Source organism: Aquarana catesbeiana, linkage group LG09 (assembly GCF_042186555.1).
Source record: "Aquarana catesbeiana isolate 2022-GZ linkage group LG09, ASM4218655v1, whole genome shotgun sequence".
Taxonomy (NCBI): domain Eukaryota; kingdom Metazoa; phylum Chordata; class Amphibia; order Anura; family Ranidae; genus Aquarana; species Aquarana catesbeiana.
Window position 1 is genome coordinate 48,282,948 of NC_133332.1, and position 27,848 is coordinate 48,310,795.

The following is a 27,848-nucleotide window of genomic DNA, read 5'->3' on the forward strand; positions in this document are numbered from 1 at the left end:
AAAGTCCCGTCCCCTTCTTTTTCTCATGTAGACAGGAATGGAGGCATGAGACCTTACCAAGTCTCTGCCTCATGTAAAATCCCGAAACCCCCCCTTTTTTTTGCTTGGATAAAATTGAGGGGTGGGCAGCTACATGGCAGATGAGGTTTAATATAAAAAAAAAATACAAAGTGGTGCATGTGGGGAGCATGAAGGCTACTCCGGGGGAATCAGGGTTGGAAAAAATCTGAGGGTCTTTGGAGACAGTAGACTCAAAAACGCTATACAATGCCAGGCTTCAGCTAGCAAAGCAAGCAGACTATTTTCATGCATTAAAAAAGTATGGCCCTCAGCATCTTTGCACTTACCGTAGTAGCACTGGCAGATCAGTCCTAGGAAGAGTTAGCTGTTTCATTATTTGGCAGCTCAGATATTCTCCCACAACCTAACCTCCTTAGACCCACCATGAGTACATGCTTATTAAGTGCTTAGCAATACCCAATTACCCTCAACTTCTAAATGTAAAACATAAAAACATTCTATATCTCCCTCCTTTGTGGCATATCTTTGGCTGCAAAATGATTGATGTATATGTAATGTCAAGGCAGATGGATGTTACATTTTGTGTGTAGCGCTTCAGATATGTTCTCACCATCTGTCATCAGCAGGATGACATTAGAAGTGTTGAGGAATACGTCTTTGTTCCTGAGTTGAAACAGAGACAACTGCTGATAGACTTCATGCAATGCCAACCTTGTATTTGTACCTTGTTTATCCTCGTGTTCTGTGGGGTTATAAAGAAAAAAAAAACATGCATATTAACAAATGCTAAAAAAAAACTAAAAGCGTGATTGGAGAGACATCAACTGGTGGGCCTTCCAGCTCTGAAGAAAGTACAAGTCCTGGCATACTCTGCCAGGCACAATAGGTCTCTGACATTTATAAAGTACTATATGACTTATGTATTAAATTGTCTTTAACCACTTGATCCACTTTAACCAATTGTTACAATTCAGGTATGGCTTACTGAGTAGGCTTAATTTCTTCATGTTTTTTTGCAAACTGACACAGTAGTAATGCTAAAATTATGTGTTAAGTAAAAATGTAATAAAAACAATTTTATTTCAATGCACTGCTGCAAACTAAATTAACTTATTAAAAGATTTCTATATGAATAGTAACCAAAAATAAAGAGTGAGGAGGGGGAAAGGAAATAGTTTGTGTCAATTAGCCTTCTAGTGGTTATTAGGGACGAGCTTTCTGTTCGGGTCGAACATGAGTTTGACTTGAACATTGGCTGTGCGCCCGTTCGTCGAAAACGGAACATTATGGGCCGTTCGCGCCAAATTCGAGTGGTGCGTAACGGCCCATAATGCACTGCGGGAGCGCAGTCCGTTCCTGGTGTACTTTTTCTAATATACTTCAGGCAGGCAGGTGATTCAGTTAGCTGCAGTGTATTTAATATATATATATATATATATATATATATATATATATATATATATATATATATATATATATATAAACTTCAGGTGGGTTACCCTCTTTTCTTTAATCTTGTTCAATCAAGACACCGTCAAGGTGGACTCCCAACCTTCCACCATAAAAGGATCAAGAAAAGACGTGGATCGATGCTTGATGCAAAAAAGTATCCTTTACTGGAAATATTTCAGTTACATAGTAAATGCAAGCCACTGTACAGTTCCAAGCGCACCTCGCTCTTCGTCAGGCTTTTCTGGCTGTGTGTGAAAAGCCAAATCACAAACATTCTCTTATCCACACCCAGCTTATCCCACACATGAATTAGCTTAACTAATTACAAAAAGCTACTAACAAATAATTAACCCCTATTGTGTAAACCAAACACAGTGAAATATCTTAAATTCCCCACTACAAAATTATTTACATATATTAATCCTTCTATCATATGTCATCTTTCATCAATACGATGTTAAGGAATAGATAAACTCTCTCATATATTTAAATATAAATCTCATTCAGAAAATATCACAAATATAATAATATTCTTGATCGTGTCTCAGATCTCATCACAGATTCCAGCTGATATTCTGTTATTTAATAATCCCAACGGAAGTTCATTCCAATCGATCTAAAGGAGTATGATATATACAAACCATGATTACAATCACTGTATACCTAATATCCAAGTCCTATACAAACAGGTATAAGTCATAGTCCCTGTTCATACCATCAGGATACAGGGACTGTAACTAATTAGGTAGCCTTAGGTAGTGGTGGCGGTGCCCTAAACCAAAAATATTGTTGGAAGCTAGCATCAAGATTGAAGAGGAATAGGATAGTCACTCAGCATAGGCAGTCTTCAAGGGATCCCACATCCATAGAAAAATCAATCAGTTACATCAGCATCAGGTGCTTGATAGCTGCTGCTGATCCAAGACTGATTAATTTTCATGAATGCGAGCCTATCAAGGGAGTCTGTGGACAGGCGCACTCTATGATCCATTACAAACCCTCCAGCAGCACTGAATGTGCATTCAGAAAGAACGCTGGATGCAGGACAGGCCAGTAGATCAATTGCATATTGAGCAAGTTCTGGCCAGTGGTCCATCCTCAAGACCCAGTAACCCAGTGGATGCTCTGTTGGAAAGGTCTCCAGGTCTGCTCTTGCCCCTAGATATTCTTGCACCATGTAATGCAGACGCTGGCGATGGTTGCTTGAACCCATCAGACCTTGGCGCTGAGGACTGAAAAATTGTCTAAAGGCATCGGTCAGCTGGCCACCTTCTCCACTGTTCTTCCTCTGACTGATCAAAGCTGTCATGGTTATGCAGTAATCTTTGCCTGTCAGCTTACCTCTCCTCCATGTGTTCACCTTTAGAGGCCAGCCACTCTCACCTGGCTACTTAAATAATCTCTCCTAAAAGCATGGCTCCACCCCAGCCCCTATCAGGGAACTCTATATTAATGTGTGCACTGCAAGCCTGCCTTGCTGATCAACCTTTGTGTGTTTAGCTTCCGTGTGCATCTTGCTGTGTCTTCTACGTCTGATTCCAGTTACCGATCTTGGCTTGTTCTTGACTATCCCTGCCTGCTTGTGACCCTGACCTTTGGCGTGTTCTATGTTTATTCTTGTCTGCTAGTCGCCTCGACTTTTGGCGTATTCCCTTACTATCCCTGTCCTCCTGTAGCCTACTGTGGGTGTGAGCTGGGAGACCCTGGGGGTCTCGACCCTTGATCAGTAGCCACTGGCGTGGCAAAAAGAAGCCAAGCTCCCCTGACCCTGTTCTGGTGCCATACTCACACAGGTACTCATTGATGACCCTCTGTTGCATGTACAGCCGCTGCAGCATTGCCAACGTTGACTTCCACCTGTTACAAATGAGGCGGTTGGTGGGCAGGTTGCATTCCCTTTGAATGTCAGCCAGCCGAGCACTGGCATTGTATGACCATTAGAAATGACCACAGACTTCTCTGGCCTGCCTCAGAAAATCTTGTAAGCCTGGGTACCTGCTCAAGAACCGCTGCACCACCAAATTCAGGATGTGTGCCAAACATGGAACATGGGTCAAGTGTCCCTTCGGAGGGCGGAGAGAAGGTTGGTGCCATCGTCGCATACAACCATTCCTGGCTGAAGCTGGCGTGGCGTCAACCACCTCTGAGCCTGCCCCTGCAGAGCTGACAGAATCTCTGTCCCAGTGTGGCTCCTGTCCCCTAAGCAGTGGTTTAACCTTAAGGCTAGGTTCACACTGCTGCGGTGCGAATTGAACGCGATTTTGTTCCGATTGCGTTGCGAATTTGCATTGTGATTTCTTCCTTTTTTTTGGCGAATTTACGGCGATTCTACGGCTAACATTGCGAATTGGTTGTCAAATTGGGAGTGTCAAGCGATTTTATGTCTGTCCAATAGAGTACAGTGTTTATGCTGACGTATAAAGAGCTGTATCACTTCCTGTTCTATCCCTGGTTTGAGTAGTGTGTGGAGAAGAGCGTGTGTTTGTCTGTCAGCATGTATCAGCAGTCATTGCCCTTGGTTATGGCAGCAGTTGTAACTGCTACAGCTGGAGTCATGATAAAAAAGAAAAAAGCCAAGTTGAGGAAGAGGAGGATGATGCAGAGAAGTAGAAGATACTGGGTCCACCCTGTAATAGCAAATAGGGAGGAGAGAGGCCAGTTCAGGCTAATCTATAATGATCTACGTGCTCATAATGATAAATTTTTTAACTACGCTCGTATGTCAGTGAGCAGGTGAGTAAAATTCATTCAGACCCCCTACCTACCTCCCTCCTGTATCCCTCCCCCACTAATCCTAACCCTTCCCAGAACCCTAACCCTAATCCCAACCCTAACCCCCAAGTATCCCTTGCCCTCCCTAACCCACAGTACATCCCTCTTCTCATCCATTATCTCTCCCTCTCCTCAATACATTTTTGAGATATATCCTAGCTATCCTCCCTTTCACCCCACTTTCTCATCTGATTAATCTTCACATATCTACGCACTCTCAACTCTTTTTGTATATATATAACTTTTAGCTTTGACGAATTGCTACGACTGACCTACAGCTATTTGGAACATCAGAACACCAACTTCAGGAAGAGTGTGGAACCAGCAGAGCGATTACTAGTAACCTTAAGGTAAGATCTAGTACCTAATCTCATAGAAAAAATGAAACCAATGCAAAGTATCTTCTAATCCAACATATTTGTTGACGTTTATTTTTTGTTTAAATCAAACAAGCCAAAAAAGGCAGTAAACATTTTTGTGAAAATGTCAATTATTTAAATAACACAAACTATCTTAAATAACATGTAACATAAATCTTTGAGAACGATAGTCTTCACAGAAAATTAAAGGTATCGGCACCCTATCCTGAAATATATTTCTTTACCAGAAATATAATATTACCAGAAACAAATAAACACAAAATAAAACAATATTCTTCACAGATTATAATAAGTCTCTGCTCCCTTTTTAAAAATATTCGAACTCGGCCCTGGGACCTCTGAGTATTTTGGCAAAGGTGCACTCAAATAATTCGAATAGGTTAGCTGTCTTGATTGGGTGCCATATTGTGAATCAATATGAGGCTCCCCGGATGCCATTTGAGGGATGGTAGAGGCCGCTGGAGGATTATTGGAGGACACGGGAGGTAATGTGGTGTAATAGTTGCCGCTCTTGGCTGCTCTAGATCTAGAAGGCGGTACAATGTGTAGATTTTGTGGTCTGATGTTTCTTGAGATTTCAGAATTGGTGGGGGGCATTGGTGGTGTTAAATTTAGAGGTCTGACAGGGGGGGAAATCACAGTCGGAATAGGTGACGGAATGGGATGTGGGATGTCCGAAGTATTGATATCATAAATACTTCTTACATTTTCAAAGCTTGAAGGGTAAGGGTTTGGTACATTTTGGGGTGGAGGAGGATGGTTGGATAATGAGGACGGATGTCTGGGAACAGTGAATGAGTATATGCACTGTTGGACAGCCATTCTCATTGCAAAATATCTATCCTCTGGAACCTGTTGCACAAGAGGAAGTAAACTCATTATGAATAGAGTGTGAGGGCAGCGCTGTGCCTCAATTTGTTGGGAAATTCCGGACACAATGCTTATCAGCTGCCCAGTGCCATCATCCTCCACTTGCAATGGAGCTCTCCTGTTTGTTTGGGAGCGCCTATTAGATCTTGGCTGTGACTGTGATTGAATAGGAGCCGTTGATGCTTCAGCAGCAAAGGGCTCCTCCGGACCAGACTGCTCCATTGGAGACTGCAGCAAAGGGCTGCAGCCCACAATTTCCTCCTCAGCAGGGGCTTCCACTTGGTCTCCCGGAACCATAACTTCCTCCTCCTGCCAACTGGATTCGGTGCTGTAACATATAAAAGTTTAATAAGAAATTATTGTGTAAATAGAGGGTAATTTATATCTCAGCCAAAACCAAATAAAATGTAAATGTGGTAGATTGAGGAGGTATAGGGAAGGAAGGAGTGATGGTGAGAAGGAGGGTGGAGGGAGGTATAGTTAATAATTGCTTACTTCCTTAGTTCCAGGACTGGGTTTAGAAAAGCTAAGTATCCAGCAAAGGCGTAGGGCTTTTTTTTGGAGGCAACTGAGCCACTCTTGGTCTCCCGCTGATTTTTGACATATTTTGTGTATGTGTCACGTAGACTACGCCATCTTGTCTTGAGAGCGAAAACTGAAAAAAAGCATGAACACTGTTAATTATGCTTCTCTTTCCTTTCAGGTACCTAGCTACTGGCAATTCATTTGCTAGTTTACATTTTGAATACAAGCTGGGAAAATCAACAGTGAGTTTGATTGTGCATGAAACGTGTGCAGCTATATGGCAAGTGTTGAAAGAGTTGGTGATGAAGAAGCCGACTAGGGAAGACTGGGCTAAAATAGCCGAAGTTTTTTGGCAGCGGTGCAATTTCCCAAATTGTTTGGGTGCAGTCGATGGAAAGCACATCCGAATAATCAGCCCAATTCGTAGTGGCTCTAAATACTTTAATTATAAAAAGTATTTCTCATTCGTTTTAATGGCAGTGGCCGATGCAAATTATTCATTAACCTATGTGGATATTGGTTCTTATGGAAGTAGCTCTGACTCAAGCATCTTCTCTCATTCATCCTTTGGCAAGATGCTTTGTGAAAACACATTGAACCTTCCAGATAGCCAACCACTTCCTGGAACCAATCAACCTCTGGAGCCTTATGTGTTTGTTGGGGATGAGGCATTTCCTATATCCAAGCATCTTCTACGCCCATATGCCAAAAGTGGACTTACCATTGAAAAGAGGGTATTTAATTACAGACTGACAAGGGCAAGACGTGTAGTAGAGTGTGCTTTTGGCCTACTTGCTAATAAGTGGCGTTTCTTGCACTCATCTATCTGCCTGAGTATGGAGCACGCCATCAGTGCAGTGCAAGCAGCCTGTGCATTGCACAATTTTGTTCGTGCTCGGGATGGATACATATTTGAGGACAGTTTGATGCATGACCTTGAAGAGCCAACGTGGATCGGAACCCGTGGCAACTACAGTGGGGAAAATGTTCGCCACGACTTCACTGAGTACTTTATGTCCGAAAGTGGTCAGCTATCATGGCAGCTAGATGCAATTAATGCCTAAAAAATTAAAACACTGTACTCTGATGAACATACTACATGTTGTAAATTAGATTTGTGTGAAATAAAATGTTACATTAGCTACAGTTCACATGTGTGTCTTGACATTATTTTACAGGGTGTGTGTGTGTGTTTGTATTTGTGTACATATAGATCTGAAAATAACATATCATTAATACATATAACCATAACAAGAACCAGCCTAACCCTAACCTGAATCTCAAAACTAACCCTAACACTAATCTCAACACTAACCCTAACACTAATCTCAACACTAACCCTAACACTAATCTCAACACTAACCCTAACACTAATCTCAACCCTAATCTCAACACTAACACTAACACTAATCTCAACACTAACCCTAACACTAATCTCAACACTAACCCTAACACTAATCTCAACCCTAATCTCAACACTAAGCTCAACCCTAAGCTCCACACTAACCCTAACTGTAAACAAGCTAAGCACAGAGTGCAGGTAGCAATTGTACTTACGCAGGTCTTTCTGGACATTAGGTGTCAGGCTGTCCCACTCTGGAAACAGGATCTTGACTATCTCCTGCCATCCTTGGTTCTTCTTCCCAGTATCTTTGTGACGTGGGTCCCTGCAGTCCCAGAGGTATTGCCTTTGTTGGACCAGCCTTATCAGATCTTCATTCTCTATGCCAGTCTTTGTGCGCCTGTTTGCCATTGTGGTATGTGACTGTGAACAGCACAGCACATGGAGAAAACAGGAAGGGAGTTAGTGAGGGGGAAGGGTGTGGCTGTGAGGGGAAAAGGATGGGAGGAGTTGGAGGGGGAAGCCAAAAAAAAAAAATATCAGTGATGTGAACGTCCGATTGCGTTTTCATTGCGAATACAATTGAAGTCTATGGAGCTGAATTCGCATCGCACACGGATCAAACTCGCACATGACCTTTTTTTCACGCAGGTTAGATTCGCAACGCATTGATGGGAACGGCACTCATGGAAAACAATGTTATTAAAATGACTTGCGAATTTGAGCGATCGCAGCGGCTCAAATTCGCAATAAAATTCGCAGCAGTGTGAACCTAGCCTAAACTACGTAGAGGGTTATTTACAGTAAGAGCGGCAAGGATGTGGAATTCCCTTTCACAGGCGGTGGTCTCAGCGGGGGGCATCAATAGTTTCAAGAAACTATTAGATAAGCACCTGAACGACCGCAACATATATACAATGTAATACTGACATATAATCACACACATAGGTTGGACTTGATGGACTTGTGTCTTTTTAAAACCTCTCCTACTATGTAACTATGTAACTCATGCACCGCATGGCATCTTTTTGCCTGAGTGCTTGCGTAGCCCCTTGAACGCTTACGGAGCACCGCTGGTTCCGGGAACAAATCTGCAGAAGAGGCCATAGAGGAAGAAGAAGAGGAGGCTGTGGAGGAGAGAGCTGTGGCAGAATCACCGCTAGCATTTTGGAGGCGTGGTGGCAGAACAAGCTCCAACAGTACTGAACCCTGTCCCGCATCCTTCCCAGCTGCCAGCAGAGTTACCCAGTGCACCGTGAAGGAAAGGTAACATCCCTGCCCATGCCTGCTAGACCATGAGTCTGCGGTAATATACACCTTACTGCTGTCCGCCCTGTCCAACAAGACAAAAACATTGCCTTTCATGCAGAGCTGGACTGGGACAAAAATTTGGCCCTGGACTTCATCCAGACCGGCCCACTTTAATTTTGCAAACACACACAAAAACAGTATAATAAACTATACGCAATTGCGCAAAATAATAAGTAAAAACAGTCCACTGTATGTAAAAACAGCTTTTTTTTATTATTTAGAGAAAAAGATGCATTCCAACATTAATCAGTTACCATGACCAGTTACCGCAGTTACTGTGACCAGTGGCATTAAATTATTCATCAATTACCATGACCAGTGACATTAAATTACTAATCAGTTATCGTGACCAGTGGCATTAAATTATTCATCAATTACCGTGACCAGTGACATTAAATTATTCATCAATTACCATGACCAGTGACATTAAATTACTAATCAGTTACCGTGACCAGTGGCATTAAATTATCCATCAATTACCATGACCAGTGGGATTAATTTATTCATCAGTTACCGTGGCCAGTGGCATTAAATTAATAATTGACCAGTGGCATTAAATTAATAATTGACCAGTGGTAATAAATTATTCATCAGTTACCATGGTCAGCGGCATTAAATTAATAATTGACCAGTGGCATTAAATTAATATTAATGCCACTGTGGCATTAATATTAATTTAATGCCACTGGTCAATTATTAATTTAATGCCACTGGCCATGGTAACTGATGGATGAATAATTTAACCATGACCAGTGGCAGTACATTTACAGTACAGATTTACCCCTACCCCCCTCCCCCCGCCATGCTGCATATTCAGTTACTTTAAGTAACTGAATATACAGCATGGCGGGGGGAGGGGGGTAGGGGTAAATCTGTACTGTAAGTGGCAGTACATTTACAGTACAGATTTACCCCCCCCTCCCCCCCGTCATGCTGCATATTCAGTTACTTACTATTATTATTAGTAAAGTTATTAGTATAGTGCTTACTTGAATGATGATTCACAATTCACACTATAGACTTGGTCTCTGTCACTGTACTCTGTACTTGCTGGCTGCCTGCTGCAACTTGGTCTGGTATGGTTCCGAAATTCCGAATCCTCCTCCTCGGCCTCGGCTCCTCTAGGTTGCAGGCTTGCTTGCAACGCTACGCCTGGCTCCGCCTCCTCCTATGTCCCCGGGCCGCCTCCGCCCTCCGGTCGTGAGTGACGTCACGGCGCCGGGACAAAGAGGCCGCCCAAGGGGGAGTGCCTGGGGGAGTGAATAGCGTGATGATGCTGCCTGTGTTTGTGTGACGCCGGCACCGCCCGCCGAGTGCAGGAGCGGAGCCGCCCGGCGTTAATGACAATGGAGACTCGGACGGAGACTGAGAGAGACACTGACAGTCAGAGAAGTCAGTGTAGTGGCCCGCTGCCAATCGGCCCACCGGGAAACTCCCGGTAGTCCCTATGGCCAGCACAGGCCTGCTTTCATGTGCCGGTAGAGAGCTGGAATGGCCTTCTATGAAAAGAAATGGCGTTTTGGAACCTGCAACTGAGTCTACCAGCTGAAAAGGCAGTAGTTGCAGCGCTAGCAATTTGGCCAAGCTGGCATTCAAGCTATCATTCAGACTGTGAGCATGTGGATGGCTGGGACCGAATTTCTTTTTACAGTTTAGCAACTAGGGTAGGGAAATTTGCCTGCTAAAATCAGATGGTGGTGTACTGCTAACAGATTGGCTGCAATTGCTTGGGACACCTATTGCTATACCTTCATTCCTCTCAGTGCAGGTTTTTGAGAGGACTGGAGTAGGGTTGGAGATCCCAGATGAGGAGCAAGGAGAAGTCCGCTTTTTTCTTTGATGTGGGTCTACGGACTTGTTGCCTTATGAGTTTATGTAAAATCTACATTAATAGCTGTAAAATATTGGAATTATGAATATATTTAATTTATATTTAATTATTTTTATTTATTTATTTTATATTTAATTTATTTATATTTAATGAATATATTTAATTTAGCTTTTATCTATGTAGGGCGGAACATATTATCTTCACAGAAATCTTTGGTAGACCAGACAAGTCGGTGCCTAGGCTTGTGTTTACAAACAATGGGATCCAAACCTCATTGTTTTACACATACTCACATCAAAGGATCCCATGCTGGGATATGCAATGAAGGGAGGCCAACCCGTAATCAATACTTAACTTCCCGGGAAAATTCAAGTTAAGCTCCTGCTCAGAATAGTCACAAGGATTTGCATTAAAGGGGGCTGACTTATGCAAAGTATAGGGATTGGAGATGTAGCCAGTCCTTAACCAGGTATAAGGAAGCTCACCAATCAGAGCCACGCTATGCCAACCAATGAGGCATCAGCATGTAATGATATACACAGACTAGATGGGAGGGAAATACATACTTTTATGGGAGAGCAATCATTAGAATGGAACCTTGGTGCAAAGGGTAATTATGGGAAAGGTCTGCATTTTACTTGTAACTAAATATGTTTGCAGATTAATGTTTTCAGTTATATACTCTCTATTCCTTAATGTAATTCTCTTATTTTAACCTAATATTTTCTTCCTTGGTGTAGACTATAGATAGATGGTTGTGTATTAGATAGACTGTCAACTACTCACCAATAAATGTTGTTATTGTGTTAAAGCTTTCACTCATGGTCAAAGAACTCTCATTTAACCCAGATCATATCTGAGAGATATTAAATCTCAAATATAGTATACGGGAAAGATTGCATGGGAGGTCATCATATGTCTGGTCAAGCATGTGGTGCCCAAACGGTTGCTGTTGTGGCCACGCTTAATCCGCTTCAAACAGCAATGGTGCGATCTGCTGCACACGTGTCCTAAAAGGCCCACACAAGTAACTTTTCAAAATCAACGGGGAGTCAGCAGCGCCCTGCACCTGTGGAGCTCTGCGATGTCATGCAGTAGGGTGGATGCCCCCTAGAGGACATCCTGCCTCGTTGGATTTGTGCCTCCTCCTCCTCCTCTATTCTATCAGGCACCCAAGTAGAGTCAGTGACCTCATCATCCCCTCCCTCCTCGTCACTGGAGCAAACTTGGCACTATGCTGCAGCTGGGAGAACATAACTGCCAGTTTCTTGTCCTTCTTGGGCACCCCCTCTCTCTAGGCTCACGTTACTCCCTTCCTCAACCTGGGAGCCAACATTGGAGCCTTCAAATCGCTGCGCATCCTCCAGCAGCATGTACCCGACACTGTGGTCGAATAGTTCGGGAGACTCCTCCGTGCATGATGGTGGGACTACGGAAGAAGTGACTGAGGACAAGGAGCCGGTGGAATAGGCCGCTTTGGCAGCTGCATAGGAAGGAAAACTACTCTGAGCCTGGGTGACAGAGGATGAGTAGGATAAAGATGGCTTTGTTATCCACTCCACCAACTCTTCTGCAATTCTGGCCCAATAACACGGCCAGCAGCAGAAAAAAAGGACAAGTGTGCCCCACGGCCACCGGCAGAGGATGCACCATGTCCATGACCAGCACTGTTGGCTGTAGACACAGAGCCTGCTTGCCCTCTTTTAGTGGCCTGTGAGGGTCTGCCTCTCCTTGGTGGCCTGCTGGACATGATGTATATTTTGTTTTGCAACACCGCATTACACTGTATTGTGTACTGTGTACACCACCAGAAAAGTAGTAGCAACTGCACTACGGCTGCACTGTATTGTAATTACAATTTTTGATCTAATATTTCACAGCAGAGCCCATTCCTGCGCTCAACAAGAATATCTGTGAGACTTTACAGTGTTGTGCCACCGCCACCACCGCCTAAGGCCCAATTTTTCTGCCCCTGTTTAACAAGGGCATGTAATTACAATTCTTGATATAATATTTCACAGCAGGGCCCGTTCCAGCGCCCACCAAGAATAAATGTGAGGGCTTACAGTGTTCTGGTACCACCAACACCTAAGGCCCAATTTGTATAGGGCAGGCCGTATAGTATATACAGGTGGTCCCCTATTTTCAAACATCAGACTTACAAACGACTCCTACTTACAAACGGAGGGAGACAACAGGAAGTGAGGGGAAATCTACCCCTAGGAAGGGAAATCAAATTACAAACCGATTCAACTTAACAACAAACCTACAGTCCCTATCTTGTTTGTAACCCGGGGACCGCCTGTATACTGCTGTTCAGACTATATAGGGCCTGGGGGCCCCACGCTTTTTTTATTTATGTGGGTGCGGGGTTCCCCTTAATATCCATACCAGACCCAAAGGGCCCGGTAATGGGCTGGGGGGGGGGGGGCAACATTACATTACAGCCGCAAGCAGTTTTAAATGACTTTTTTTCCTTTAGAAATGTCATTTTGCTGTGGTACTGTTCTAAACACAGGAAAAATGCGCCACTTTACAGGCATATTATAGACACCCCCAGGCACAATATTTAAAGGAATATTGCACTTTTATTGTTTCACTTTAAGAATTATTAAAATCACTGCTCCCGAAAAAAACGGACGTTTTTAAAACTTTTTTTTGCATTGATACATGTCCCCTGGGGCAGGACCCGGGTCCCCAAACACTTTTTATGACAATAACTTGCAAATTAGCCTTTAAAATTAGCACTTTTAATTTTTCACGTTTGAGTCCCATAGACTTTAACGGGGTTCGCGTGTTTGCACAAATTTTTTTCAGCTCATCCCTAGTGGTTATAAAGGATTAATTAGAAATAGCCTATACTGTATACATTCAATATATATCCCTTTAATAGCCTATATATGTTAAAAGCATACAGTATATACAGTACTCTTTTATATTAATTTGCAGGATTGCTGAACCCAATTTTATGAGTAAATTAGGACAGCTGGGTCCTGGTGATTACAACAATCAGACACAGCAGGGGAGTAAGCTCCTACACCCAAGGTCTTTTTTGGACGTATTTCATATGCCCAAAGGTGGCAACTGGGTAACTCCATTTTGGTTGGGGGTACAGTCAGGTCATCGACACAATTCTAATCTTTTTGTCTCTATACACCACCACAATGTACACAAAGCAGCCAATTGTCCCATTACTTTTGGTCCCTTAAAAAGTGGGAGGCACATATACAAACTGTTGTAATTCCTACACCGTTCACCTGATTTGGATGTAAATACCCTCAAATTAAAGCTGTAAGTCTGTAGTTAAAGCACATCTTGTTCATTTCATTTCAAATCCATTGTGGTGGTGTAAAAAGCCAAAAAGATTAAAATTGTGTTGATGTCCCAATATTTATGGACCTGACTGTATTTGGAATGTCTATCTACTTCCTTACTAGGGCAGAGCTGTCATACAGATGAGGTCCTCTAATAAGAAAGACATTTACTCCCCCCCCCCCCCATTTAGTGCATAGGACACTGCCTGATTTACTGTAACATAACTGAACCGCGCAGGTTCAGACCACTTTTTTTTAGGTGCAATGAATGATGGACTTAATTTAAATAAAGGGCAGAATTGGCTTACCATCATTCAGTCTTTACTCACAAAATCCACTCCACCATAGAACTAGCCAAGCAGATACGAATGGTGTAGATAATGAGTAAAAGTGATATTTTAGACTAGGGATGTCAAATTAAATTTCATTATTGGCCGCATCAGCAGTATGGTTGCCCTCAATGGGTCAATTGCATCTGGGGTACACTAGGTTCAAGAGTGCGTTATGTACAGAGTGCAGGGTTCAGGATTGCGCTGCAGAGTGCAGAGTTCAGGATTACGCTGCATACAAAGTGCAGAGTTCAGGGGTGGGTTATGTAAAGAGTGCAGGGTTCAGGGGTGTACTATGTACAAAGTGCAGTTACAGGGGTGCCCTATGCACAGAGTAAACTGCCTCTTCTGCAGCTCCAGTATGAAAGATCAAGTTCTTTCACACTGGGGCGGTGCACTTGCAGGAAAGGAAAAAAAGTCCTGCAAGCAGCATCTTTGGGGCTGTACGGGAGCGGTGTACACTGCTCCTGCACCGCCCCTGCCATTGAAATTGATGGCCAGCACTGCCGAAGCGCCTGAAAACCCTTTTTGGGCTGCTAGCGGGGGTTAAAAGCGCACCGCTAGTGGCCAAAAAGCGCCGCTAAAGCTAGCGGCACTTTACCTCTAACGCGCCCATCGCTTCAGTGTGAAAGTGGCCTTAATGTCCATCATTCGAGCCAGCATTGCTACCTGGTTCTCAAACTATACTGAAAAACGGTATGCTGTCAATTTTGTATTGTTCCACTGGCCAAATGTTGTGGCTATTTTCTGTGTTAAAGAGGAGCTCTACCCAAAAGAGGAAGCGGGTACCCATTCCCACTTCCGGATGAGTTCGCCATTTGGGGAGGAGCTCCTCTATAACTGTATTCTCGCATCAAAAAAAATAAATAAATAAAAATAATTTTTAAAAAAGGTAAATTTCTGGTTGAAAGCAGGCCTTTGAAGTTACAGTAGTAAAAAGTCTGCAACAGTATGTTCAAAACCAAAATACAGTAAAGCAAGTACTTATTCAATAAGAAGAAGAACAAAGTTGCAACACTGATCCTCCTCCCGGCCAATCGAGAAGCAGGTATGAAACCTGTTTCCCAATCGGCCAAAGCGCCCAGTGATCCCATTGGATGCCTAGCAGCGCTTTGGCAAGTGGTGGAAGCATGTGGAACGAAAACCTCTGCTGCCTGCACTGTGGAGGAATGGAGGAGAGTGGAGACACAGAAGGGTCCTCCCTACAGCCCGGTAAGTGCCGGACATGGGTGGGGGGGTGCTGTCAGTGATGCCGCTAGCCCCACGGGGGGTGGGGGATGCTGCCACTGGAGCCGCTAGTGAGAGGGGTGCTGTTAGTGGAGCCGCTAGCCCCGCAACGGGGGGAGGGGGGATTGGGGGTGCTGTGAGGCTGAGCTTTATACTCTATCTGTAATGCTGAGCTATATATCCTGATCTGTGAGGCTGTGCTGTATACTCTGATCTGTGATTCTGGGGCTGTTTACTCTGTCTTGTGATGCTGTGATCTTGTGGAGACACAGAAGGGTCCTCCCTACAGCCCGGTAAGTGCCGGACATGGGTGGGGGGGTGCTGTCAGTGATGCCGCTAGACCCACGGGGGGTGGGGGATGCTGCCACTGGAGCCGCTAGTGAGAGGGGTGCTGTTAGTGGAGCCGCTAGCCCCGCAACGGGGGGAGGGGGGATTGGGGGTGCTAGCAGTGGCTGGGCTATATACACTATCTGGATTGATGGGCTATATACACTATCTGTAATGCTGGGCTATATACACTATCTGGATTGCTGGGCTGTATACACTATCTGCATTGATGGGCTATATACACTATCTGCATTGATGGGCTATATACACTATCTGGATTGCTGGGCTATATACACTATCTGGATTGCTGGGCTATATACACTATGTGTAATGCTGGACTACTGTATATACACTATCTGTATTGCTGGGCTATATACACTACCTGTAATGCTGGGCTATATACACTATCTGGATTACTGGGCTATATCCACTATCTGGATTGCTGGGCTATATCCACTAACTGGATTGCTGGGCTATATACACTATCTGTAATGCTGGGCTAAATAGCATATCTGTATTGCTGAGCTATATACCCTTATCTGTGAGGCTGAGCTGTATATACCCTGATCTGTGAGGCTGAGCTTTATACCCTATCTGTAATGCTGAGCTATATATCCTGATCTGTGAGGTTGTGCTGTATACTCTGATCTGTGATTCTGGGGCTGTTTACTCTGTCTTGTGATGCTGAGCTGTATACTCCTGAAACTATGGGTGGAAGCAAGTGGAATACAGGGGACAGAGTGGGTGGATTCTATAAGGGGTGGGGCTTATGAGAAGTGGGAGGGGTCAAAAAGGAAGGCAGGGTCTGGCACCCCCCATCCTAAAATTTCACCAACCGCCACTGCTAAAAATGAAATCTGAATGGTTGCTACAGAATGCTGTCTTTTTGCTCCTTAGCCTTGCTTACTTATAAAACAAGCCTGGTAGTACTTTACCTTTATATGAAAAATCTTTAATTTTTCTAATAACTTCCTCAGGTTCTACATTTTCTTCATCGGAGAGAGTTATAATCGTTTTTGTCTTTGAAGCGTATGTGAGGACAGAGTAACGAGGGGTAAAGTCGAAGCTAGAGACCTGGAAACAAGCATAAATAGGTTTTAATTAATGCATTATGTAGGATAAGTAATGTAGAGGTTTTCAAAGTATAGTAAATAACGGCCTAGTCATATAGTAAAGGGATGAGGAGTGCTAATTATAATTATTGTTGTTGAGACAAGAGTCTGCTAGCCGGCATGGAATGCAAAACTCCTCTATCCAAAAAGTGAATTATTCCCACAACAACTCAGTTCATCCAGAGAGATGCATTTATTTAGACTTCAGAACACCCAACAGAGGTACAGACAAGGTAGATGTCAGGGTACTTGGAATATTCAAGCAACAGACACCTTCAGAGAACCCAGTTTCTCCCCTCATAACTTAGCCAAAAAAACCTTCCCTAATATGTACATTTTCCCCATTCCGTATCAAGGTCAAGCAATCTGATTGGCCAGTTTTAGTAACCCCTTTGATTTACTTTTGATCTTCTGGGTGACAGTCAAAGTTGTCCAGAAATTTCCTAATTTGCATTCTTTTACTACTAATTAGATGAACAAGTTACCATTTGAAGAATGCTATTTACCATAAACAATAAATACTTATGACCCTTTTTGATGTTCAGTTATCATAATTAAATACTTTCATTGTTAATGGCCTAATTGCATTCCTACACAAAGACATGAACATTTTAACTTGTCTGTCTTGATGTTTAAGATTCCTTTCAAGTCTGACCAGAATACCTGCACTTCACAATCCTTTGCATATTTGCAAAACACCTCTCTTTGAACTGTTTAATTAGATTGGCCCTCAAGGGGTGAGGTGGCCTTGAATAAAATGAACATAGTTATTGATTGGACCCTGGGCAAAAAAATTTTTGCCCCCCCCCCATGCAGTTTCGCTCTCCACCTGCTTTGAGACATACAATAAAAAGCAGCTAGACTCAAAATCAGTTTACTGAACCAGATCAGACAGTGATTGCGATTGGTTGCCAAAGGTTACAGTGTATCATTACCGCTCACTGACTGGTTGCTAGAGGTTACAGCACATAATTTCTGCTTGTTGATTGGTTGCTAGAGATTACTGTACGTCAATACTGCTCACTGATTTTGGAAAAGGGTTTGGGAGTTTCTTCCACATTTGTAACGCATAGAGAAGCCCATTGAAATGAATGGGCTGCCCTACACATGACCTACATCTTTATCCACCCTGTCAGTACACCTTTGCATTCTTAAACCCATGCTAACCTCTGCACCCCAAACCTCCCCCATCCTCTCCACCCCCCTACCCTTTAACTCTACCTGCCTCCTCTGCTCATCTTTGCACCCGCCTTACTTACCTCTATACATCCCCTCCTTGCTCACCTGTGCACCCCAAACTGTAATTCCTTTGCTGCCTACCTCTGCACACCCCACACTACCCCCCCCCCCCCCCCCACTAAGTTGCTTACCTTTGCAGAACAGGCTGGTGGTAGGCTTTAATTACCACAGTTGTAGGCAGGACTTTCAAGCATGCCCTTTACCTCCATAGTGGGCAGCATTCAATATAGGTGATGGTGGATATGACCTCCATGGGGGCATGATATGCATATGAATACTGCCTCTATTTACATAGGAATCCTGCCGGTCTGCCTCTTTACATATGAATGCCGTCACTATTTACATATCAATGTCGGTATTTACATATAAACACAGGGTCTGTGGGTGAGTCATCTGTACACAGCAATAGAGCAGAGCTGGGCAGCATTAGTAACAGAACTTCACACCGAGATATCAGGACACAGCATGGGACTAAAACCTCAAGGGACAAGGGAATTTAAACTGGGATAGTTGCCAAGTATGAGGCAGCTGGTTTGGGCCCCACAACAATGACAGGGCCCAGGGCAGCTGCCCCTTTTGTACTGGTTTAAAAACGGCCATGCATAGCAAAGAGTCATTAGCTATCCTTTTGTTATGTAGAATATAACTGGTTTGGTCAGACTGTGGCTTGGTCAATATTGTTTTAAGGCAAAATCACATTCTTAAAGTGGTTGTAAAGGCAGAAGGTTTTTTTATCTTAATGCATTCTATGAGTGCAGCAGCCACCCAGCACCCCCTAATACTTACCTGAGCCTCATATCTCTCCAGCGATGTCTATGAGTTACTTGGCCATCAGGACTCTCCCACTGAATGTCTAAGACACAACAGTGGCTCCATAGGCTCCCGCTGCTGTCAATCAAAGTCAGTTAGCCAATCAGGAGAGAGAGGGGGCAGGGCCGGATCAGGGCTCTTTGTCTGAATGGAAACACAGAGCTATGACTTGGCATAGATTTATTTTATTTATTTCAGGTACTTATATAGCGCCGTCAATTTACGCAGCGCTTTACATATATATATTATACATTCACATCAGTCCCTATACCCTCAAGGAGCTTACAATCTAAGGTCCCTAACTCACATTCATACCTATACTAGGGCCGATTTAGACAGGATCCAATTAACCTACCAGCATGTCTTTGGAGTGTGGGAGGAAACCGGAGTACCCGGAGGAAACCCACGCAGACACAGGGAGAACATGCAAACTCCAGGCAGGTAGTGTCATGGTCGGGATTCGAACCAGCGACCCTTCTTACTGCTAGGCGAGAGTGCTACCCACTGCACCACTGTGCCGCCCATAGATGCCCCCATAGCAAGCTACTTGCTGTGGGGGGCACCTGACAGGAGGGAGGGACTCAAAAAGAGGAGGATCTGAGATGCTCTGTGTAAAACCAACTGCACAGAGCAGGTAAGTATGATATGTTTGTTATTTTTAGAGAAAAAAAAACGAGACTTTATAATCACTTTAACTACCCTTAAGTGGGTAAACAAGTTCCCCCTTTGAAATGCCTAATTAGATAAACAAGCTATTCTCCGAATATCAGGTTAAATCATGGCAAGCAAGACTGAGGACATATTGTGAGTGCAGGGCACCATGGGACTGTACCAGCTACACTCTCCACATCATTGAGGACCCCCCAGTGCCAGAGAAGAGGCAAAGAGGAAGAGGAGCCTTTGTGTCATGGGACCGTCTGAAGACTTCCAATAAAGTAAGTATAAATCATGCACTGGGGGGGTGGGGGGGGGTTGTAGTTTGTTGGATTTGACCTTTAAATCAAGTGGTGAAGAATTAGAAATGTTACGTCCTTCTTGGGCTGATTCCCAAAACAAGACGTGAGGGCCGTTCTCTCCAATGGTAAGGCAAGACAGCAGTATGCTGTAGTAATCTGCCAGTAGCTCTATGGTCGATGGCTAAGGGACATAACTTGAACTGAGATAACTCCTCTTATTACTGTACATAGTTATTAGCAAATCTAAATGAGTTTGTACAATCAGAATTGTTACAAATGTGTGTCCTGCTTTGGAATTGAAGGATCTAACCAAAGGTGTTATTGTGACCAAAACCTGTCACTACCATGGGCCCCAACACCATCTAGCTACATAGTCATTTATGCATATAGCAAGAGCATTTGGCAAATACTTTTGGATTAATTAAATGTACAGTGGGGACGGAAAGTATTCAGACCCCCTTACATTTTTCACTTTGTTATATTGCAGCCATTTGCTAAAATCATTTAAGTTAATTCTTTTTCCTCATTAATGTACACACAGCATCCCATATTGACAGAAAAACACAGAATTGTTGACATTTTTGCAGATTTATTAAAAAATAAAAACTGGGGGGCCTGGCCTGGACATGGCTGAGTGAGGCTGCACTTTTCCAGAGCTTCTGGTCTCGGCCTTCTATCCACGGCAAAAACTGACATAAATAACCGGAATGCAATCATCCAAGAAATACAAGACACGAGCTGCATCCAGAGAGAACCGTACCAGCCTACCCGGCGGTGATTTGCACCGCTATTTCAGGTACAAGCAGAGGAACTCCACCAGAGTTAGAGCGGCAGCACCGCGCGGCAGCCCACGTGGAGCCTGTTCAGAGGCCCAAGAAGGAGACGAGTGGCACACATATCCCGACACACCGGAACGTTCCCTGGGTTCCCTGAGGACACCACCTCCCGCAATGGAATCCTCCAAGCAGTCCCAAGCAGAGCAAGACATAAGGGCTCTTATACAAGCCCTCCCTACGAGAACCGACATAGAGGCACTTATCCTGCGGTTGGAGGAAACTCACCGCCGTGACATCCAGGAGGTGAGAGAAGATGTGACCACCCTGGCAAATAGAGTATCCACAGGAGAAGCCTCCTTCACAACATTGGAGCATCGAGTGTCAGAGCTGGAACGCTCCCGCGACCAACATAGAGACACCGCTATTGCCCTCCAGCTTCATCTGGAAGACGTGGAAGACCGGAGCCGCAGGAACAATCTGCGGCTCCGAGGCCTGATGGAGACGATAGAGGCTGAATCCCTGGGAGAAACGGTGCAAGAGATGTTCCACACCATCCTAGATGACCCCACAGGCTCCGTAGACATAGACCGCGCACACAGAGCGCTGGGGCCGAGATCGGCGGATCCAGGACGGCCAAGAGATGTGGTCTGCAGGCTGTCACGATACCCGCAGAAGGATGCCATACTCCGTAGAGCCTGGGAGCAAGGAGGGGTTCGTCTGGACGGCGCACACATTACAATCCTACCTGATCTTTCCAGGGCTACACTGAGATGTAGAGCTATGCTCAAACCTGTACTGGATCTGGCGAAACAGAAAGGCTTTACCTACAGATGGGGATATCCGTTCGCGGTAACATTCAGGAGAGACGGGAACGCCTTCACACTGCAAACCCCAGCGGACCTCCCCGGGCTATTCCGATTCCTGGACGCAGACCAGATATCGATTCCAGACTGGCTTCAACTACTACCACGCCCCGCCGGCAGATCTGGCCTTTCCACTTACAGAGGACCGGCTCAACAGCGCCAGCAGAGAAACAGAAGGAGATCCCGAGCGGAACCGGGAGAGGAACAACGTGAGTAAGCTACATGCCATAGACTGAACTGATTGTGCCCCTACTTTAACCTGCCCTCAGTGTCCCTTCCAGAGACAGATAATTTCCGAGCTGGAGTTACTGGGGAGAACTCTCGATTTCTCCCGCCTCCGGGGACCCCCCCGTCCCCCACATTGGAACACTAACATCAACCTAAGGTTAATAAACAAAGGGGGTCCCTCACCTCCTGACGAGTGACAATCATCTACGGTACAGCAAGACTGCCGAACCAATTGAGCAACGGCCCCGACCTGTTTACGAGGTACCCACGGTACTGATTTCGGGGATTCAGAGGAGAGACTACCTTTACTTTCCCTATGCTGTTAATAAGGTATGAAGCTGCACACAGGTACACCACCGTTGTAAAACAGGGAATCTTTGAGGTCATACTCAGCAGTTGCTCCCCCTGGTGTACGATGTAGACAAACTTTGTGAACTCCCAGGGACACATAAAAGGGGGAACCTTAATTATCACAAGGAATATTTACCAGGCAACTGCCACAGAGCTATACTTATACCTCAAGCGAGCGGCCAGTAGCTACACCTGTCCATGCCTGGGGAGCCCCGTGACAGGGCGGGTTTGGGGGGGGACTGCCGGAGGATTGCAAGAGAGGGGGGGATGAACTTAAACTCCTTACCAGCACCCACAGACTTATTTATGCACGGGACTTGATCTCGGAAAGTACCCTAACCTTTGCTCTCCACCATCAAATTACATGAACAATGTTGTAGGTGATGTTTGGTTATAGATCATTTAAGCTACAACTCTGCCTTGATGAGACCTGGGGGAGATTATGTTACATGCACAAGGCTTTGGTTTGGGGCACAAAAAATTATTGGAAAGCCAGTTTACTCTTGCTCCAAAGTGTTACTCTTCACATTGTTTAATATTTTATGCCACTAGTCACCTTATCATACGTGATGTGTTTTATACCTAAAAACGGTTTATTTTCATATGTTTTGATTGCATTGCAGTTTCAGGCATCACAGATACAACTGCCGGGGGTGGATGGGGGGACCGTGGAGCTCGCTTCACGGCTCTGTCTATCCACTAACCCACTTAGGACTGCGCTCAATTTCCAGTGAGAACTGGAGAGCGTCTTAGCTGAATACAGCTACATTAGCACTTTCCTTAGGAATTTTTCACCTTTGGGAAAGTTCCTTATCTTTTAAACTTTTCCCTCTCCCCTAGCTCTACTTGTTGAACTGCTTAATTCCTCACTCTACCTTCCTTAGTATCTACCCTATTTTCTCCCCCCTAATAATTTTCCTTTAAACTCACGAACATGGACGAACTACATATAATCTCACTAAATGCGAAAGGGCTGAATACACCAGAAAAAAGGAGGATGTTGCTCCACGACATGCGCCGCATGAAGGCAGATATTGTTCTTCTACAGGAAACTCATTTTAGAGGAAACACACTTCCAGTACTCAAAAACAGATATTACCCCACGGTATATCATTCTACATACTCTGAAGCAAAATCTAGAGGGGTCTCCATCCTAATCTCAGCCAGGATACCATGGACACTGACAGACGCAAAGACTGACAAAGAAGGACCATACTTATTCCTGAAAGGACAAATTGGAGATGTGCAAGTGACTTTTGCAAACTTTTACGCTCCAAATGCCCACCAAGACACATTTCTGAAACGCCACTTAGAACGACTCACACAATATGCAGAGGGACAACTCATTGTTGGAGGAGACTTCAATATCCCCCTGACGCCAAAAGAGGACACATCCACTGGACTGTCCTCGACCTCATGAGACATGCGAAAAAGAATCTCTACATCACTACACACCGCACAACTGATAGACGCGTGGCGCCTCTTCTATCCCGGGGAGCGTGACTATACATTCTATTCGAGGCCTCACCAGACATACTATTGATTACTTCTTGATCCCCACACAGACATCTACAAGCAATAAAATTCACCACAATAGAATCAATTACTTGGTCGGACCATGCCCCGATAACCCTACGGTACGCACTGACAGAAATCTACAAAGCACAGAGACCACCTTGGCGCTTAAACGAAAGCTTACTTCAAGACCCAGAGGTCTTAACAGATGTAGTGAAGGAATTGAGACAGTATTTTTCCTCTAACTCCACGCCTGACAGCAAACCAGGGGTCGTGTGGGAAGCACACAAAGCTGTGATCAGGGGTATACTTATCAAACATACAAGAACATATTTGGGGGCACACCATACAATGCATTTAAATTCAAGATGGTGCTGCTATAAGACCTACAAACAGTACAAAATATTTTACAGCGCACACATACAAGAATGACATTTCCTGCAGGGCTAGTTAAAAACACCTGAACACCTGAACATATTCAAAAAATACGGGGGTTTGGTCACACTATATGGTCATATAGTGCTAAGCCCACTTACTGCGACAAAGTACCCCGAATTAGTGGGTCCTACACTAGTAATAGAATGGAAGATCCTTTGTCTCAACCATGGCAGCTGAACTCCTCTATGTGGGAGAACTGAAAGGGATACATCCTAATCACTGGTGGCCACTAAATAGGAGGTAATGAGGAGGGGGAGGGGTGCTCCAGCCCAAAAACCTGGTCAGGGCCTATTACAACATACAAGAACATATTTGGGGGGCTCACCATACAATGCATTTAAATTCAAGATGGTGCTGCTGTTCTGGTCGTCTCAAACGTCTTCCATTTAGGGATTATGGAGGCCACTGTGCTCTTAGGAACCTTAAATGCAGCAGAATTTTTTTTTTAACCTTGGCCAGATCTGTGCCTTGCCACAATTCTGTCTCTGAGCTCTTCAGGCAGTTCCTTTGACCTCGTGGTTCTCATTTGCTCTGACATGCACTGTGAGCTGTAAGGTCTTATATAGACAGGTGTGTGGCTTTCCTAATCAAGTCCAGTCGGTATAATCAAACACAGCTGGACTCAAATGAAGGTGTAGAACCATCTCAAGGATGATCAGAAGAAATAGAGAGCACCTGAGTTAAATATGAATGTCACAGCAAAGGGTCTGAATACTTAGGACCATGTGATATTTCAGTTTTTCTTTTTTAATCTGCAAAAATGTCAACAATCCTGTGTTTTTCTGTCAATATGAAGTGCTGTGTGTACATTATGAGGAAAATAATGAACTTAAATGATTTTAGCAAATGGCTGCAAAATAACAAAGAGTGAAAAATTTAAGGGGGTCTGAATACTTTTCGTCCCCACTTTATATATAGTTTGGTAACCAATTAAAGATTGTTTTGAAGGAAAGTAGGATTCTCTATAACTAGAGCCCTTGAGATAGAGAATACAGTTATGGGGGGAGGAGGGCCCTTAAAGTGGTACTAATGGCTAAATAGAAAAAAGTCATATATGATGCAGTCTTGCACTAGCATTATAGTGGATACTCTCTCAATCAACATGAACTATTTTCAATCCTTATGCTGCTAGCCTTTGTAAATAGATAGGAAGGTATAATTTATTTACTTGTATTTCTTCAGTTGCTTCCTGGTTTATGGCCTAGGCCAATATGTCTTCATGAGCATTTTTTTTCTTTCATCTGGATATATATATAATTTATTTTTATTTTTTTTGCCTTGCATTTCTATTTTAAACTGATTTGGTTGTTTTACAAGGTAGGGGTTCTCATATACTTTAAAGTGATTCTAACGGCAGAAGTTTTTTTATCTTAAAGCGGAGGTCCGCCCACCCCACGAAAAATTAAAAGTCAGCAGTTACAAATACTGTAGCTGCTGACTTTTAATATATGGACACTTACCTGTCCAGGGAGCCCGCGATGTCAGCACCCCAGCCGATCTTCGGATCGGCTGTCGGGTGCAGCCGCCATTGCAAGGGAACCCGGCAGTGAAGCTTTTCAGCTATAATTAGCCCGGAGGAAGAAGGGGGGAAGGTGAGCTTTGCCGCCACGCCATCTCTGGAAGTGGGGAGGGGGACCTGTGAAAAACATTTGGCACCTTTCAGAGAGACGAATAAGCGTAAGCTACACATTTGGGTGGAACTCCGCTTTAATGCATTCTATGAATTAAGATAAAAAACCTTCTGTGTGCAGCAGCCCCCCTCAGCCCCCCTAATACTTACCTGAGCCCATCTCGATCCAGAGATGTAGCACTAGATGCTGGGCTGTCCGGGACTCTCCCTCCTCATTGGCTCCCACTGCTGTCCATCAAAGTCAGTGAGGAGAGAGAGAGGGGTGTGGCCAGGCCATGGCTCCGTGTCTGAATGGACACACAGATCAGCGGTTCGGGTGCCCCCCATAGCAAGCTGCTTGTTGTGGGGGAACTCAGCGGGAGGGAGGAGCCAGAAGCTCCGGCGAGGGACCTGAGAAGAGGAGGATCGGGGCTGCTCTCTGCAAAACTACTACACAGAGCAGGTAAGTATGACATGTTTGTTATTTCTAAACAAAAAAAAAGAGACTTTAATATCACTTTAGGTCACTCTGTATTTTTTCTTTACCTGTTCATAGAGCTATACATTTTTTAGCTTTCTTTAACAGACAAAGCTGCCCAGCAAATGTGGAAGTTAGGGTTGAGACAAACTGTTTAACACTGACAGGTTACTTACAATGGTCAGCTTTTATCCATTTATGTAAAACCTTTATCCCAAAGGGGAGCTGCCTAAAAAGTTTGAGTTTGGCTTTAATTTGTTAATCCCTTATGTGAAATCTAAATTTACTACTGTTAAACCTAAAAAAAAAACAAAAACAAATGCAGCCATGGCATCCAAGGATTGGTAAGCTTCAAAATCTTACATTTTGGTTTTGGGTTTTGGTATACTTTAATAGTATTGCTGTGGATCCCATCACACATAGTTATACCCCTCAATCAAATATTTACAAGGCAATTCAAAACTTTTATTTGCAGACTATTTGAACTAAAATAAAAGTGGTCGCGTGTGTAACCTTATATACTATATTATGCATTTTGTTGAAATTATGCTCTTAAAGTTAAGTTATATACATTAAGGTTTTTAATGTTACATATATATATATATATACAGTAAGTGTTAAAGTCAGATAAAGTTTGGTACCCATATTTAGACCTTCTTTCTGAGGTTACAGTGTATAATTTGTGATGTTTTTTTGAATTGACATTATTCTTTGCTTTTCCATGTTATATTTCTTGTCCCTTTTACTTTAGTGCAATGTTTCATACCTTCTCTATAAAAGTTTCCGCAATGTTCTTTGCAGTGTTAAAGTTTTTAGGCCCAACACTTTTTGAGGCATCAAGGATGATGAAGATATTCATGAGGCCACCTGTTTTTATTTTCACACTGCGAATGTCGATTACTGCAAAGAGAGTAACGGTGGAATGATAAAGAAGATGAGAAAGACTGAGACCACTGACTGTGGTAGGTGAATAGAAGTTGGACCTGCTTACTCAGATTCGCAGTTTACCACCTTGAGATATAAAAAGATGGGCGATGCCCTCTAAACTTTCTTTCAAACATAAATATTAAAGTGTAATTAATTTCAGAACTTTTTTCATTTTTTTTTCTGCTGCCTGTTTTCCCTTTCTGGAGATTTGCCTTTATTATTGGCCACTGTGACCACAGTCTCTGGTAAAGAATGTAATGGGAAACCCAAATTTGTTGTGTTGTCACTGGAACCTGAGGCGACAGGTAATCTTCCAATGGGGAAGCATGTTCTGGTGACAGCTATCTAAGGGGGGATACCCCTTCATTTTGGAGAGATCTTCTCTTACTTAGTGCTGTATCTCTGAGACGAAAAGTGAAGGCCACTCTTTCTGATAGGACACGAGCAGCAAAAATGAATTAGCTGTTCATAACCATTCTCTACCCTATCCACAATTAAAGAAAAATAGTTTGTATTTAAAATACATGTTAATAGAATTAAATTTTAAAGTGAACTTCAACCAAAACCTTTTTTTTTCTGAAGGGTTATTTAGAGGGTTAAGAGTTGGGTAGTATTTTGGTGGGTAAAACTCTACTTTTCTTCACTCAAAAGCCACTCACTAAACTTAAGCATCACATGGGTGCAAAAAGAGAGTCCTTAACCCAGTAAAAGTTATAACCAGATTGGATTGAAGATCACGCGGGGTCTTCTGGGTGTGAAGGAGCATGTAACTCTATTCCCTTCTTCTAAGATGAAGTGCTAGGTACCCAAGTGGCCAATTACCAAACCTAAAGTGATTGTAAATG

General features: G+C 43.7%; 1 protein-coding gene across 1 annotated transcript in view; it reads right to left on the reverse strand.

Annotated features, from left to right (window-relative positions):
* The window catches only part of LOC141107597 (complement factor B-like), a 126,732-nt gene that overhangs the window by 58,385 nt on the left and 40,499 nt on the right, over window positions 1-27,848 (reverse strand). Inside the window, exons 6-8 of the mRNA XM_073598447.1 lie at window positions 26,843-26,976; window positions 16,637-16,775; window positions 632-763 (exon numbers count right to left, since the gene is read on the reverse strand). Coding sequence (XP_073454548.1) covers window positions 632-763; window positions 16,637-16,775; window positions 26,843-26,976 — 405 coding nt within the window. The remainder of the gene's footprint in view (window positions 1-631; window positions 764-16,636; window positions 16,776-26,842; window positions 26,977-27,848) is intronic.